This window comes from Octodon degus, unplaced genomic scaffold (assembly GCF_000260255.1).
Source record: "Octodon degus isolate 3935 unplaced genomic scaffold, OctDeg1.0 scaffold00227, whole genome shotgun sequence".
NCBI classification, from domain to species: domain Eukaryota; kingdom Metazoa; phylum Chordata; class Mammalia; order Rodentia; family Octodontidae; genus Octodon; species Octodon degus.
Genome location: NW_004524803.1, coordinates 3,628,135 through 3,643,354, shown reverse-complemented (window position 1 = coordinate 3,643,354; position 15,220 = coordinate 3,628,135). Strand labels below are relative to the sequence as shown.

General features: G+C 42.2%; 1 protein-coding gene across 1 annotated transcript in view; it reads right to left on the bottom strand.

Annotated features, from left to right (window-relative positions):
* Positions 1-2,915, bottom strand: part of Lrat (lecithin retinol acyltransferase) — a 6,124-nt gene extending 3,209 nt beyond the window's left edge. Inside the window, exon 1 of the mRNA XM_004645448.2 lies at positions 2,320-2,915. Within this exon, the coding sequence (XP_004645505.1) occupies positions 2,320-2,856 (537 nt within the window). The 5' untranslated portion in view covers positions 2,857-2,915. The remainder of the gene's footprint in view (positions 1-2,319) is intronic.
* Between the last annotated feature and the right edge of the window lie 12,305 nt (positions 2,916-15,220).

Here is a 15,220-nt window from a genome sequence, read left to right as displayed (position 1 = left end):
TTGGTTTGTGGTATTGGGGATTGAACTCAGGATCTTGTGCTTGCCAGGCAAGTGTTTATTCTACTGAGCTATCTCCCTGGTCCCAAATTTTATGATTTCTTAACCTGTAAGGCAGAGAGACAACATTATTGCAAAGAATAAAAGGTTATTTTCCAAATCGTTCTCAAACTAATTGTGATGTTTTCCTGAGAGAAAGCATTCTTGAGAGCTTTTGTAAATTTTAAGATGACAGTAGCTGTTGATATGGACATCCCGGCCTTCAAATCAAATCAAATATTGCTGAACTTTCTTATACTTCTAAAAAGTAGAAACTAGATCTCCTTCAGGATTCATGACCTACTTTTCTCAGGACTTGTTGAAAAACTACTTATAATGAGAAAATTTTGGATGGAGACCTTCCCCAGGCTGGAAGTCTAGTCTGGGCCAATTGGTTTCTTAGACCATTTAGAGTGAAGACAAAAGTTCAGTTTCTGAAGAGGTGCTGTGCAGCAATAGTAATTAAAACACTTCACCGATGTAAAAGCTAGTAGTTTCCACATGCAGGAAACTGCTTTAACTAGTTATTAATGCAGAATAAAAATTTTACTACCTTTAAAAAGCATTTGTAGTATTTTTGGGTAGAAATATACAATACAGTGCTACATGTGCTTCATTATGGTGTGACTCCTAATTATTGGAGAGAAAGATATTTTCCACAGAAGTAATTTGCTTGGTTCTTCAGTAAATCTAAAGTGTTTCCTTCGTATACTTTTGGAGGCAGTGTTCGTAAATGTGGGAAGTTCATTTCTAAATAGGGTTCAACTGGGGCTGTCATTCTTGGATCATTACACACTGTTCTAACTGTATTTTTATTTTGCTTGGAAAATAATTTATAGATTGAGTCTAGTTCTGGAAGAATCTACATGAAATTTCATATACCAGCGTATAAAAGCATAATACTTCCGTGCTCTGCCTTGGAGCAGAAACTTTCCCAACTAGGTCAAAAAATGAGTGAACATGTAGCACAATTAAAATCTTAGAGGTAGTCCATGGTGATATGGATTCAGAATTTTTGTCCAAAAATATCTTGAACATGAAGAGCAACACGAAAGCTGACTGTGTCATTACCCTGGTTTCCATCCTGAAGCATGAATATGGTGCTTTCCCTATGGACACTGCAGGTTGTGATACTGCCAACTGTAAGGAAAATCATGTGCTTCAAGGACTGACTTTAAAGAGTAAGAGGTTTCAAAAAGAATGCTTTTTCTCTTTGGATTTGTAGTTCATTTAAGAACCTTAAATTTTCATACTTTCTTTCCTAAGAACTAATAAAAATTTCCTTCCAACAGTTAAGGGCTCTTCTTGAAACTCAATTGTTTTGGTCTCTGGGGACCTTACAATCTAACCTCCCTCTGGGGAAATAGGTTAAGGATGCTGACCAATGCAGTTACTAAGGGATGAAAGCCAAGCTGGAAAAGCTCTCCAGTACCAAGGCAAAGGCTTCTCAAGCAGACAGGCTTAGAAGGGAGCTAGCAGAGCTGTCCACTTCTGGGGAATTCTGATAGTTTATATTAAGGAAGGAAATTCACTCTATAGGGCTTACAGGGAGAGAAAGCAGCACACTTCCGCATTTTAAAGGCACATCTGAAAAAATAATGTTAAAGGCAAAATGAAACAATGGGCACCTTCTTTCTAATTGCAACTCTTGGGAAAAGTCCCAAGTACTATGCCCCAGAGTTCCTGCACTTTGACTTTTGCAGGAGTTGTGGGTGGACAGCCTGATGACTTCTGCAGCACTAACTCTCGGGGCAGCTCTGGGATCACCTGAAGCCACCCAGCAGAGCCACACCCTTTCGCTGCCCTCATTCCAAGATAACCCTGTAGAGTACATCGCTATGTATTCACCTACCTGGTCTCCCTTAGCTACACCAGAACTTGTGAGATTGCATGGAAGTGGTGTGGAAGGTGGCCCTGGGTAAACCTGGCTCCCAGCGAGTACATTAGCGACAGGAGGGCAGTGTCCTGCTGGTTTGCATTTGAGTTTCTCCCCCTCTTATTAGGTTCCGTGTTTTGACTGTGTGCTTAGCAAGAGGAACCTCTTGAAAACGGAGGTGAGCGCTACAGGAGGCGAACTGGTACATTACTGCTGCCTTGGAGATGAACGGGGGGGGGGGGCTGTTATTTCCTGAAGATTATTTTTGCCTCCGTGGTGTCCCGAACTTTAACCCAACCTATTATGCCATTAAATAAAATTTTCCGAAACGAACTGGCTGCAAGGAGGGAAACTCCAGGAACAAGGGTGTCCCCAATGAGCCCACTGCCCGGGACCACGGGTGGTACCTTGTCGGCCTGGGGGCTGACCGCGGTGCCATATCTGCAGTAGGTCACGAAGTGCTCACAGTTGTTCCACAGCAGGCTGTACGGGCACACGCCCAGCCGCTCCTCCGCCCTCCGAGCCACCTCCTCATTGAGCAGCGCCTTCTTCTGCAGGGACTCGTCCAGGTGATTGACCAGGACGTCGGCCCCGTAGGCAAAGTCCTCTACTGTGTCCACGCGGATGCTGGCCACCTTGACCACGACGCCCAGGAGGAGACGCTGGTTGGAGACCACCTTCTGGGTGCGCTTCTCGTCCGTGGTCAGGGCCAGCAAAATGTCAGGCATGAGGTGGGCTACGCGGTTGTTGCCCAGGTAGATGCCATAGTGGGTCAGGTGGGTGCGGGGCACCTCCAGCACGTCCCCGCGGAGGAAGGAACTGACTTCATAGGACCGGCTGCTTCTTTGGTCTTCTCCCTGAGCTCCCAGACTGAGAAGCTTTAAATTGGAGAGGAGCAGCTTGTCTAGCAGTAAGGAGACCGCGTCCAGCACGGGGCTCTTCATCCTGCGGGGAAGAGCGACTTTCCAAAAGCCGTGCCGCTGCGCAGTCCCGAGCCCGACGGAGGGTGTGCTCCGGTCAGCGGTGCGCGCCGCTTGTCACAGCCAGCCAAGCCGGGCTGCCAGTGTACATAGACTGTGGAGCAGGGAGAGGGCGGAAAGGAGCGAGACCCGGGCCCTGTGAAGGAGGAGGAGCTGGAGCCCGCGGGAGCACTCGGAGAAGCTCGGGTGACAGCAGCGCAACGCTGGGCTACAGAGCGACCTCGCCCTGATTTTATTGGCGTCAAGGGGGCGGGTCGAGCGCCGTCAGGACCTGGCTAGCGCACGGATTGGGCGCTGCGGCTGGCTCCGAGCTACAGAGCAAAGCTGCGGGTCCCGCGCTTGGTCTCTGTCCACTTTGGGCTCTGCCTGCCCTGGGCACCTAAGCCACACGGCCTCTCAGCAACCCCTCTCGGAGCTGGAGGTCTAGGGATCCGCGCATGGACTCGCACTGGGCACGCTCCGGGGGCTTCCGATCTTCTTGAGATGTCCCCTTCCAGGGCTGATACCCTAGTCCGACCTGGAGTTTGCCTTTACTGTGCCAAGTGCGCGAGCCAGGAAGCCTTTGAGTTCTTTTCTGAACGGATCTCTCGCCTTTCAAGCCTTGGAATCCAGGGTCTGGGGTGCACCCGGGGGCCTTGTCTCCTGGCGCCCACGATTCGAACCCGTGTTCCCACGCGGTCGCGGGCACCCGCAGCGCTAGGCGCGCGCCTTCCAACTGTGGGCAGCAGAGACCTCGCGGCCCAACGTCCTCCCGGAAAGGGGATGCGTGGCAAGTCTGTTTCCCGGTGTCAGGGTCCCAGGTTCCCGCTTTGGTCCGGTGCTGGCGAGGAGGGCCTTGAGGGTCTCCCCGGGAGCCGTGGGGGTCGAGGGTGGGGGGAGCGACCTGCGTGCGCGATGGCCTGGACACGCGGCGCCCGACCCGGAGAGGCAGGGTGCGAATGTGAAACTCTGCGGACGCAGACGCAGCTCCGCGCCCCACACGGCCGCCCACGCGGGCCAATGGCTTGCTTCGTCCCGCAGTCTCCGCGCGAATGCAGGAGGGCGGTCGCTGCGGATGGTGGATGAGGGACACATCTGTCTTAGCTGGAAGATGAAGGATATCCTGAGGCTCATCAGGGGAGGCGGGCTCCCGGTTATCCTCCAAAGCCAGGCCTTTGCTCCTATCCCGCCCATCATCAGGGATCTGACCCTTTTGCTCTGTCGACGGTGACTTATTTCAAAAATGATTGCAAGTGGCATTAGAATGCCAGCTGAAAAGGAGGAAACGCCAGAAACAAATAGGAGACATGCGGAGAAGGGGGAGGGGGCAGAACACAGGATATTTAAAAAATGCGTTTCTCCAACATGCTACCCCAATATTTAAAGAAAAGCTGGAGGATTGCTGGAAAGATTGAAACACTTGTGCTCAGGGTGTTTATCCGCTTCTAGGGGCATCATACTAACAGGCTTCCTTCATTCTGGGGGCTCCTGGAAAAGGTCAAACGCGCGGGCACTTAACCTTGCATCAGCGTTCAGCTGGCGAACACAGGCGGAAGCAGCACAGATTCTGGCAAAGCGCCCTTGCTGGAGCCTCTAGCGACACAGGCCAAGAAAGGCACTTGGTAGTGAGACGTTTCCCTCTCTGGTGGTCACTAGCGGCTTATAATGTTGGCCTCCAACCTGGATTATTTGCAGGGAATAAAAGCACGGGGAAATAGCTGGACACTTCCTGAAAAAGTTTGGAGCAGAACATAATTAAGAGGGTCTCCCTTGTACTCAGTGGCCTGGCTCACCCTCCTGGTGTCCTGGGTGTAGTGTGCTGCTGGTTTGCATTTGAGTTTCTCCCCCTCTTGCTAGGGTGGGTGTTTTGACTGCCTGATAAGCAAGGGGAACCTCTTCAAAACAGAGGTGAGCCTACAGGAGGCCAACTGGTAGTTACTGCTGCCTTGGAGATGAATGGGGTAGGAGGTGGCTGTTATTTCCTGAAGATTATTTTTTACCTCTGTGGTTTCCCAAGCTTTAACCCAACCTATTATGCCATTAAATAAATTTTTCTCAAAAGAACTGCCCGCAAGCAGCCCTCTCCGCTGCAGACCTGCTGGGAATTTGGCCGGGGACCACCCTAGGCTTTAAGTGAGGAATCTTCATTTCCCTGCTGCTGCCCTACCTTAGGCCTGGAGGAGGGGTCATGCCTGCTTTTCCATTGAAAAATCTGTGACAACCAGGGAGCTTTTGTTAGGCAGACTGCTTGCCTTCTCCCCTCTGTCATCCACCCTGGTAGCCTCACCTTGCAGAAATCCGGTTCTTGAAATGCCTTCTCAATGCTGCATTTATTTCTGTGGTTGACGGGTCAGGTTTTGGCAGCTCCCTAGAGGCTGCCTGCCTAAACATACTGTACTAACAGGTTCCCATCCGCTCTAACAGAATCATTATTAATATTAAAAATGTTTATTATCAGTACTGTGCTTGAGCCAAATTTGGCTTTTAAAACTAATTTTAGCAATACTGCTTCAAAATGCATCTTCTTTGGGCAAATCAATTTATTCATAAGTTCTGTGAGCTGACGATGTGCATGCACTAAAATTTCTGCCTATAATTTAATCAAACAATTATAATTTTTTATTATTGTAATTTTTATTTTAAATTACACATGGTTGTTTTAGTTAAGAATCTTCAGTCTGGTGACTTGTCTTGCTAACTTATGTTTATGTAAAATTTTATGTTGTGTTAAATAAATAAAGTCTGTCTCTAAAATTTCCACATTTATTTTTTCTATACTTCTTTAACAAAGACAAATCCCATACATTTGAATATTTTCCTTAGCCTTGAATATTTTCCCTTGCACAATACTTTTGTGAAAATTTACAAAATATAGCCAAGACCCACAGAGCACTAAAATTCTGTAAACAGAAATAGGAGAATTCTGAGCTCTTATGTTGAGCTTACAGATTGTAACGCAAATCACAAAGCATTCACATAAACCAGACCGTGGTGTGACTGGAGTCTAAGCTTTCTGTAGTATCTAAGCAGAAGGACTGCTTGAGCTCAGCAATTTGGGGCCAGCATGGGCAACATAGATCATCTCTAAGAAAGTGTCAAACATTAGCATAGTGTGAATTTAATATTGAATTGAATTGAATATTTCCTTTTGTTTTTCATTTTTTAAAAAAAATATTTGGTACATTATCTCACTATGCAGTTTGGACTCATAGTAATCCTCCTATTTCAGCCTCCCCAGCTCTGGGATTACAGTCCTGCGCTACCATGCCTATGCAGTTTGGACTTGCAGTATGGCACACGAGGTACAGGGGATCAGACCCGGGGGTCCTTGAGCTTGCCAGACAGGCACTTAGACTCCGACTATCTCCCGACTGCCTCCCAACTGCCTCATTTTTTTGAGGCAGGCTCTTGTTATTTGTTGCCCTGACTAGTCTCAGCTGCTGGGCTCAAGTGATCTGCCTCAGCCTCTTGGGCAGCTGGGGCGACAGGTAGGTGTCATCATACCTGGCTTAATTCTTTTAAAAGTACAGGTTATATATAAAAATTGTTTACATCCTAGCAGTAACAGGTGGTACACACCTGTGATACCAGAATTCTAGGAGCCCGAGGCAGAGGGAACACAGATTCAAGCTCAGTCTGGGCAACTTAGAGGTTTAGTGGGACTCTGTTTCAAAATAAAATAGAAATGGGGATGTAACTTAGTGTAAAGGCCTTGGTTTTAACCCTCACTATAACAAAACAATTATATCAAAACATCCCCACACTTATAGTGTCAAAGAACACCACATTATAAAGTTTGCCTATTCTTGAAGAAGCTTGCTGCTCCTGAATGTGAATAGACAAAGGACTAGAACAGGACAGCACAATAATAACAGGAACAGCACGGTAATGGTAGCCAAATGACCAGGTTTTGAATTCTGGTTTTCCTATTTTCAAGTTTTGTGGCTTTAGGCAAATTATTTAATCTTTGGTAATCTTCCCTTTAAAGAAAGGACATAGTCTTCAAATACCTCATAAGGTTGCTGTAAGAGTAAATAATATATATGTATTGTTTAAGAGCAGTACCTAGTAAGGACTACAGCAATGCTGACAGTGTAATGCCTTTTTTTTTTTTTTTTCTGGAAGACATTCAACAATCCACTCATTGTCCACTACTTTTGTGCAAATTTGCAAAATATGGCCAAGACTCACAGAACAGTAAGAAATTCTGTAAACAGAAATGGGAGAATTCTAAGCTCTCATTCATCTCAACAAGCATTTATTGAACATGTATTCAGTTTCTGCATGGAGACGCCCAAACATAGCAACATGTGGGATGCGGTCTTCTCCCTAATGGGACACAGAGCCCCAGAAGCACCCTAAATGAACTTTCATAATTCAGTGTAACATGCTAAACAAACAGCATGCCCCAAAGGGAAGCAATTCACTCTCACCAATGGCACAGAAAGTGAGGAGAAGGCTGCAGCCAGGCACTTCCCAGAGAAGTCCCAGGTTTCTGGGTACCCAGGTAGTGGGGATTGGCTGACCAGTGGCCCAGCAAAGGACAGTGTGAACAGAGGCAAGCTGGAATGCTCATTTCAACCAGAGTGGGAGCTGTACTTTTCTCCAAGAGCAGAGGTCAGAGGTCAGGTTGGGAAGTACATGGGGCCAGGCGGTGCAGGGCCTCTGAGGTTACGGCTCCCATAAATCCATATTATTAACATTCTGCTTGGGAATATTTTCTACAGTAAAAATTCGCTTTTGTGTACCTTTCCCATGTGCATTGGCATTTTAGGTCTTCCCAGCTAGGGTAAGATCATTGTCCTGAAAAGTCTACCTCTAAGTCTGGGATAAAATGTTAGATTTCCACTTGGTGTTGGCCCATCCTCAATTATGCAAAGAAAACTTTTAAATTTGCTTTGACCAAGCAAGGTTGTAGGATCATCATTTTGCTCCATGAATCTCAGTTTAGTCAGATTTTTCACGGACTCCACCCGTAGTCACTCATGTACTCCACACCCAGGCTGTTTGCATGCCTGGACCTCAGATAAACCACATTAATACTTCCTGCCAAAACCATGTGATGTGTGTATTTGCCACACTGTTTCTAACTCCAACAAAGATAGATGTACTGGAAGAAAGTATAGGCAAGTTGCTTTTGCACAAAATATCTGGTGGAGAAAGTGAGCATAACATTTAGGTCATCTGTGCTGGATAAAATTGGTAAAGCCAATGTCTGCAGTGTAAAAGTGAGATCTTTGTGAAAGATTTCAATATGTTCTCCATTAACGTGGTATCAATCTGAACAGAAGGATGTTTTCTTAAGTCATGAAACAGCAGTGAAAAGATTTATGAAGCTCATCGTGCAGTTTAATGGCAATACTAATTGATCAGTTCTTCATTCTAAACTTTGAAGTTCTGTTTTTGAAGCTACGTGCAGAACACTGCTTTGTCATTCCACTTAGTGTGCAAAAAGAGGAACTGGTTTCTCAGTACTTGCCTGCTTCTGGGCAAGCACTCCTCAAGATGTCCTGTCCGTGCTTGCTGCTGCTGAGCAGAGGTGACCGTGAACTCTGTCTGAGGCAGTCAGGGCAAACTAAGCAAGAGAGGCCCTACCCAGTATGGCCCCGGGCAGATCTGCCATCAAAGACTCCTTGTTCCTTGGGGACTCGTGACTGGAGGCTGTCTCATCAGGCCAATCTCCCTGGAAAAGCATTTCAAGCTGCCTCGCCCTGTCCTCTGAGAATTCAGCTGGTCTGCGACACACTTTCTGTCAGGGGCCAGGCTCTCACAATAGAGCTTTCTGTACCTAAGGGGTAGCAGCTTCATTGTTTTATCAGGGTATGGTAAGCCTGGCTCACATGCCAATGCACAGCCAACTCACATGGTCACAGGCAATTGACAAGAGTATGCTCTTTATGGTGGTTTGTATAATTGTGCAGGTGTATGTGATTATATGAGGGTACAGCCAGGTCTTCTCTTCTCTGTGCCCGAATGCCTCATAGTCAGTGCCTGTGATATCTAAACTCTTGGTGTGAGTTTTATTAAACTATATGGGTTTTATTTGTTAATTTCCAAGACTGGTCTTTACAATTAGCTTTTGATTTTCATAGCCAGCTCAACTACTGTGAGAACTGGTTATGATTGGTAAGCAAAAGTAGTTGATTGGATGTGTGGATATTTTACTTTACAGAGGGCTCACAGCTTGTTCTTCCTTCTTGCTGTTTTGAGCTCTATTCCTAGCTGAGATTCCTGGCTTCCCTGAGAGGTTTCACTAGAGTTAACAGGTAACCTGGCAAAAGTGGAGGCTGCCATCAAAAATCAGCTCTTTCCTTTCCAAATGCTAAGGAATATCCTGAAGCAGAAGCATTTGAATATTGGCTCTGAGAAATTATCTTCTAAACATATGCAGATGGAGACCTTCAGCAACTGTGAGTAAGCTTCTTGGTCACTTCCAACTTGTGGCTTCACAGTGATGAGAAATTCATTAGTGGTTCCTGGACATTAATGGGAGCAGAGGCCTTATTTTAAAACATCAAATGGTAAGATAGAGTTGTAAATTCCTGTAAAAAGTTAACCGGATGTTCATGTTATATATTAACAGCCTAAAACACCACTTATTGATTTGTTATGGTTCAAATATTCATAAGCTCTATACAAAGTCTGTAGATGGCATTAATCATAGAACACAGAGCATGTGTACAATTTTCCTTGACCAAAGAGGATCCACTCAAGTTTTGATGACATAGATACTGCAGACTTGGCATCACAGACAACCAAGTAGCCACTAATTCTTCCAATGAATTCATTTATGTGAAAGATTATATTTCATTATTATTATTATTATTATTATTATTATTATTTTTGCAGAACTGGGGATTGAACTCAGGCCCTTGCGCGGGCCAGGAAAGCGCTTATTCTACTGAGTCATCTGCCTAGCCCCTATATTTCATTATTGTATACTCTAAAATCCTAAGGAACTGGTCTTTTGCAGCAGAGGATAGATCAAGAATATCAAAATTCCAAAGAGAAATCCAAAAGCTCCTGCACAGGATATATTTCCTGTGCCATAGGCTTTCAACGAAGATGAAATAATTCTTTTTTTTTTTTTTTTTTTTTTGGTGGAACTGGGGATTGAACTCAGACCCTTGCTCTTACCAGGGAAGTGCTTATTCTATTGAGCCATCTTCCTGGCCCAAGATGAAGTAATTCTATTAGAACAAACATTAGTTTAGAATTTTCTAGAATGAATGAAAGAACAAATTATCACATGTAAGAAATAAAATGAATCCCAAATAAGACAAATAAAAAATGAACTCTTAGACACAACATGAAACTACAAAATACCAAAGAAAAAAAGAAAAGAAAAAAGAACCAAAAAGTGAGAGAGTACTACTTCCAAACAACTGCACAATGGTTATTTGATATTTCAGCATTGGGGGTGGAATAAGGAAAGTGATATAAACTTTTAGGCTTCAGAGTCCTTAGTGAAACTGTATTTCAAAAATAGTCAAGAAAAACTATCTATATATTCATTTTAATGAGAAAAAAGATAAAATAGCAATGAAACAGTTTCAAAACAGATTAGTATGACAGTTACAATAATTAATATACTGCACATTGTTGTCTTCCTAGTAGTTATTCAGAGGACAAGATGAAGACATGATAACTTGTCTAAACAATATTAGTACAAACTTCTTCTCAGTGAACTAAGAGAAAGTAGCTATATGTCTATCCTTTCATAACTATCTTGTATATACAATCTTTTTTTTTTTTTTTGGGAACCGGGGATTGAACTCAGGCCACTGCGCTTGCCAGGCAAGTGCTTATTCCACTGAACCAACTCCCCAGCCCCACATATATCTTTTTAAACACACACACACACACACACACACACACACACACACACACACCAAAACAAAACAAAAAAATGGTCCTTTATTTAAATCCCTCTTTTCTGTTTTGTTTTGTCAGAGATGGGTGTTTCATTGCAGTTAGAGAAGCTGTATTTGGAGAAGTCTTTAAAGGATCTTTTCATATTTGATGCCAGACCAAAGATTGTAGGTACTTGAATTCAGCAAAATAACCCAATATAGTCCAATAGTCCATAATAGCAGTGGGTTATCAGCACAACTAGCAATTGTCCAAAGTTGTTGATGTGGGCCTTTTACAGCTCAACATATTAATAAAGCTTTCCTTTTATACCCAAACAAGAATCATGTATGTATGTATGTATTTATTTATTTGGTATAGGGTCTCACTACACATCTTGGACTCATAATGATCCTCCTGTCTCAGCCTTCCCAGCTCTGTGATTACAGTCATGGGCTACCATGCTCGATTTCAGTGGTTGGCTCGGCCTGGAGCCAGCACGGCATGAGGTACCAGGGATCAAACCCAGATCCTTGTGCTTGCCAGGCAGGTGCTTAGACCACCAAGCTATCTCTCTAGTCCAACAATATATTTTTTGAAGAATTTCTTTTAGGACAGCTTTAGATTCACATGAGAATCAACTAGAAAGTACAGCTTCCATAAAACCTTTGCTCTTCCCCTTGTACTTCCTCTCACCACCATCCACATCTCACAGAATGGTATATTTCTTAAAGCTGATGAATGGATATTGAAACAACACTACAATTCCTGGATTTCATTAGGAGCCAATCTTGATGTTACACATTTTATGGGCTTTGACAAATGTGCTCCCATAATGACATGCATAAACCACAGCAGTTTCATACACAATAGTTTCATTGCCTTATATGTTTTCTGTGATCCATCTATTCAGTCTTTCCTTCCCCAGAACCCCTGAGTATGGTTGATATTTTACTGTCTCTGTATTTTGCTTTTCCAGAATGTCAGGTATTTGGAATCTTACAGTGGGTAGCTTTTCAGGTTGGCTTCTTTCTTTAGAAATTTGTGTTTAAGTTTCCTTCATGTCTTTTCATGTCTTGATAGCTCTTATGTTTCTAGTAATAATATTCTGTTGTTTGGGTATGCTACAGTTTATTTTATTCACTCCCCTTTACTGAAGGTTATCTTTAGTACTTACAGATTTTTGCCAAACATGAGTGAAGCGGCCATGTACTGGTTTTTGGGTGGATATAAACTTTCAATTTATTTGAGCAAATACCAAGGATCCTTTGGCTCCTTTATCTAAAGTATGTTTACAGCTGGGGAGATAGCTCAGTGGAATAAGTGCTTGTCTAGTGAAAGGTCCTGAGTTCAATCCCTGGTACCACCAAAAAAAAAAAAAAATAGTATGTTTGGTGTTGGAAGCTGTCAAGATGTCTCCCAAGGTGTCTGAGCCACATTGCATTCAATAGCATGGATTGAATGTTTCCATGTCTTGGCATCTTCACCAGTAGCTGGTGTTGGCAGTGTTCTGGATTTGGGCCATTCTGAAATGTGTCCAATAGCATCTTCTTTCTTAAAATTTGGATTTCCTTGATACCATAGCATGTAGAACACATGCGCCTTAGCCAAATTTGTTTATCTATCTGTCTGTCTGTCTCTGCCTGCCTATCTATCTATCTATCTATCTACCTACCTACCTACCTATCTACCTATTTACCATCTCATTTACTTACATATTCCCTACTTCTCTGGCCCTTTGCACATGTGACAGTGGTCATGGTACTGAGGACTGAACCCATGGAACATTGGACTATATCCTCAGCCAATTTATTAAATTTATTTATTTAATTTTTTACACTTAAAAAGATAAACTTTGTTATATTAAACCTTTTTTTAAATTTTATTTTGAGATACAGTCTTGCTAAGCTGTCCCAAATGTGCTCAGACTTGCAAGTCTTCTGCTTCATACTCCATGGCTGGAATTGTCTCAGTGTAGCTCCATGCCTGGCTCTTTGGCCTACTTTCAAATGGGGCTGCTAATTTTCTTTCACTGAGTTATAAAGAGTTCTTCATAGGAGTCTTTACAAAGATGATTTTTGCAAAGGTTTTCTCCCACTCTATGGCTTGTCTTGTCATTCTTTTGACATTGTCTTTCTCAGAGCAGAAATATTTAATTACAACAAAGTCCAATTTATCAATTATTTATTTCATTGATTATGCTTTTGTTATAGTGTCTAAAATGATCACTATGTACAAGGTCATCTAGATTTTCTATTATACCATCTCCTGAGAGTTTTATATTTTTGTATAATGTACTTAGGTCTACGATTTATTTTGAGTTGATTTTCATGAAAGATGAAGACTATATTTAGGTATTTTTTCTGTTTCGACATATGAGTGTCTGGTTGGTGAAAAGTATTCAGTATTTGGTGAAAAGTCTCTTTTGCCCATTGAATAGCCTTTTCTCATCTGTCAAAGATCAGCTGACTGGGCTGGCCAGATAGCTCAGCAGTTTAAAGCATATGCTTAGGCAAATGCAGGGACTGGGGTTTGATCCCCAGCATGCTGTGCCAACCCTGTTCCTGGGGCACACTGAGACAGCGATTGAGACTGGGTGTGGTGTTGCACACCTGTAATCCTAGAGCTTGGGAGACTGAAAACAGGGGAATCATATGAGTCCAATCTGTGTAGTGGGACCCTTTAGACCCTGTACTAAATACATTAAAAAATTCAGCTGACTGTATGAATTTATTTCTGGGCTCTCCATTCTACAATTACAACTATATCCACTGATGTAGTCTTTTGCTAAATACACAGTCTTGATTACTGCAGCTTTATAGTAAATCTTTCAGTAGGGTAACATCTGTTCTCAAACTTTGTTTTTCTCTTTTGATGCTGTGTTCACTACTCTGGCCTTTTGCCTCTGCATATGAGTTTTACAATCAGGTTTGAGCATTTACAAAATATTGAGTAGGATTTTCATTTAGGATTATGTTGAGCCTATACACCAAACTGACAAGTACTGACATTGTTACAATGTTCGGTTTTCCAATCTAGGAACATGGAATACTCTATCTGTCTGTCTATCTATCTATCTATCTATCAATCAATCATCTATCTATCTATGTATCTATATATCTCTCTATGTATCTATCAATCAATCTATCTACCTACCTTTTAGTTATTTTTTCATTATAGTTTTATAGTTTGTTTCCTATCAATCCTATAAATATTTTGTTAGATTTGTAACTTATTCTTGTTTGTAGGGTGCTAATGTAAATTGTACTGTTTTTTCAAATTAAGCTTGTGCTCTGAGAAAGTAGCAGTCTTTATGTAACAGCTTCCCTCCTTCAACCTTGCTATTGTTATTTACTCATTACACTTTTGCTCTTTATTCCGTCAGACTTTTTACGTGGACAGCTGTGTCATCAGCAACATTAGGCACTGCATTTCTTCCTTCCTTTCCTTTCCCTTTCTTGTCTCATTGTATTAGCCAGAATTTTCAGTACAATATTAATAGGGAGTGGTGAGAGGATATATCCACGCCTTGTTCCTCATGTTAACAGGAAAGCTTTCAAAGACAAAAGCTGAGATTGATACCAACAGACCTATACCAAGATTCTTTGATGAAAGCTTTGTTTACATTGGAAGTGAGTTTATTATTTTTGTTGATTTATGAATCTTTGTTTTGTTTTATTTACTTAACTCTCTTACTGACATGGATGATGGGAGCTGAAATAATCTTCATTGGTTGTTTCTTTTATAGACACTTTAAAAATTGGGAACACTACTTCATTAAATATAATTTACACAGAATAAAGCACAATATACTAAGTATATAGCTTAATGTCTATACAAACATACGCATTAATAAAATTGAGGGAATGTAGACATATTGATATTTATAAAATGCACTATAAGAATAAAACATTAATAGATGCTATGAACTAAAATAACTTTCAACCCAAACCAAGAAAAATTTGGATAACTCTAACACAGAAGCAAAGGTCCTAACAGAAGCACGCACAAGTTAAATCACATAGTGTACATTGTGCTCATGCTAAGGCTGTTGCAGAAATGCACATTCATGAAATGTCCTCAAGCCTGTTACCCTAAACTACCATGACAGACTATGAAAAGAAAAAACATAAGTGTCTTAATATGTAAGCTGTTATGGAGAAAATTTTAAAACTTTATTGAAAATGCATTGCAAAATTTTCAGGTTGGACTAAGAATTTAAATGTGAGAGGTGAAATTTTATAGCTTTGAAAAGAAAATAAAGGAAAATAGATTACCTCAGAATAAGTAAGGATTTCTTTTAAAAATACCTAAAGTAAATCATAAAAAGTTTGATATATTGAACAACATGAAAGTCAACAATTCTGTTCCTCAACAAATCTGTTATGGTTTGTGTCTAGGGGTCCCCCCAAAGCCTTATGCAATCATGGGGTGAGTTAGAGTTTGTGATTAGTTCATGGCCCAATGCTGGGATTATGGGTGTGAGTGCTACATCTAC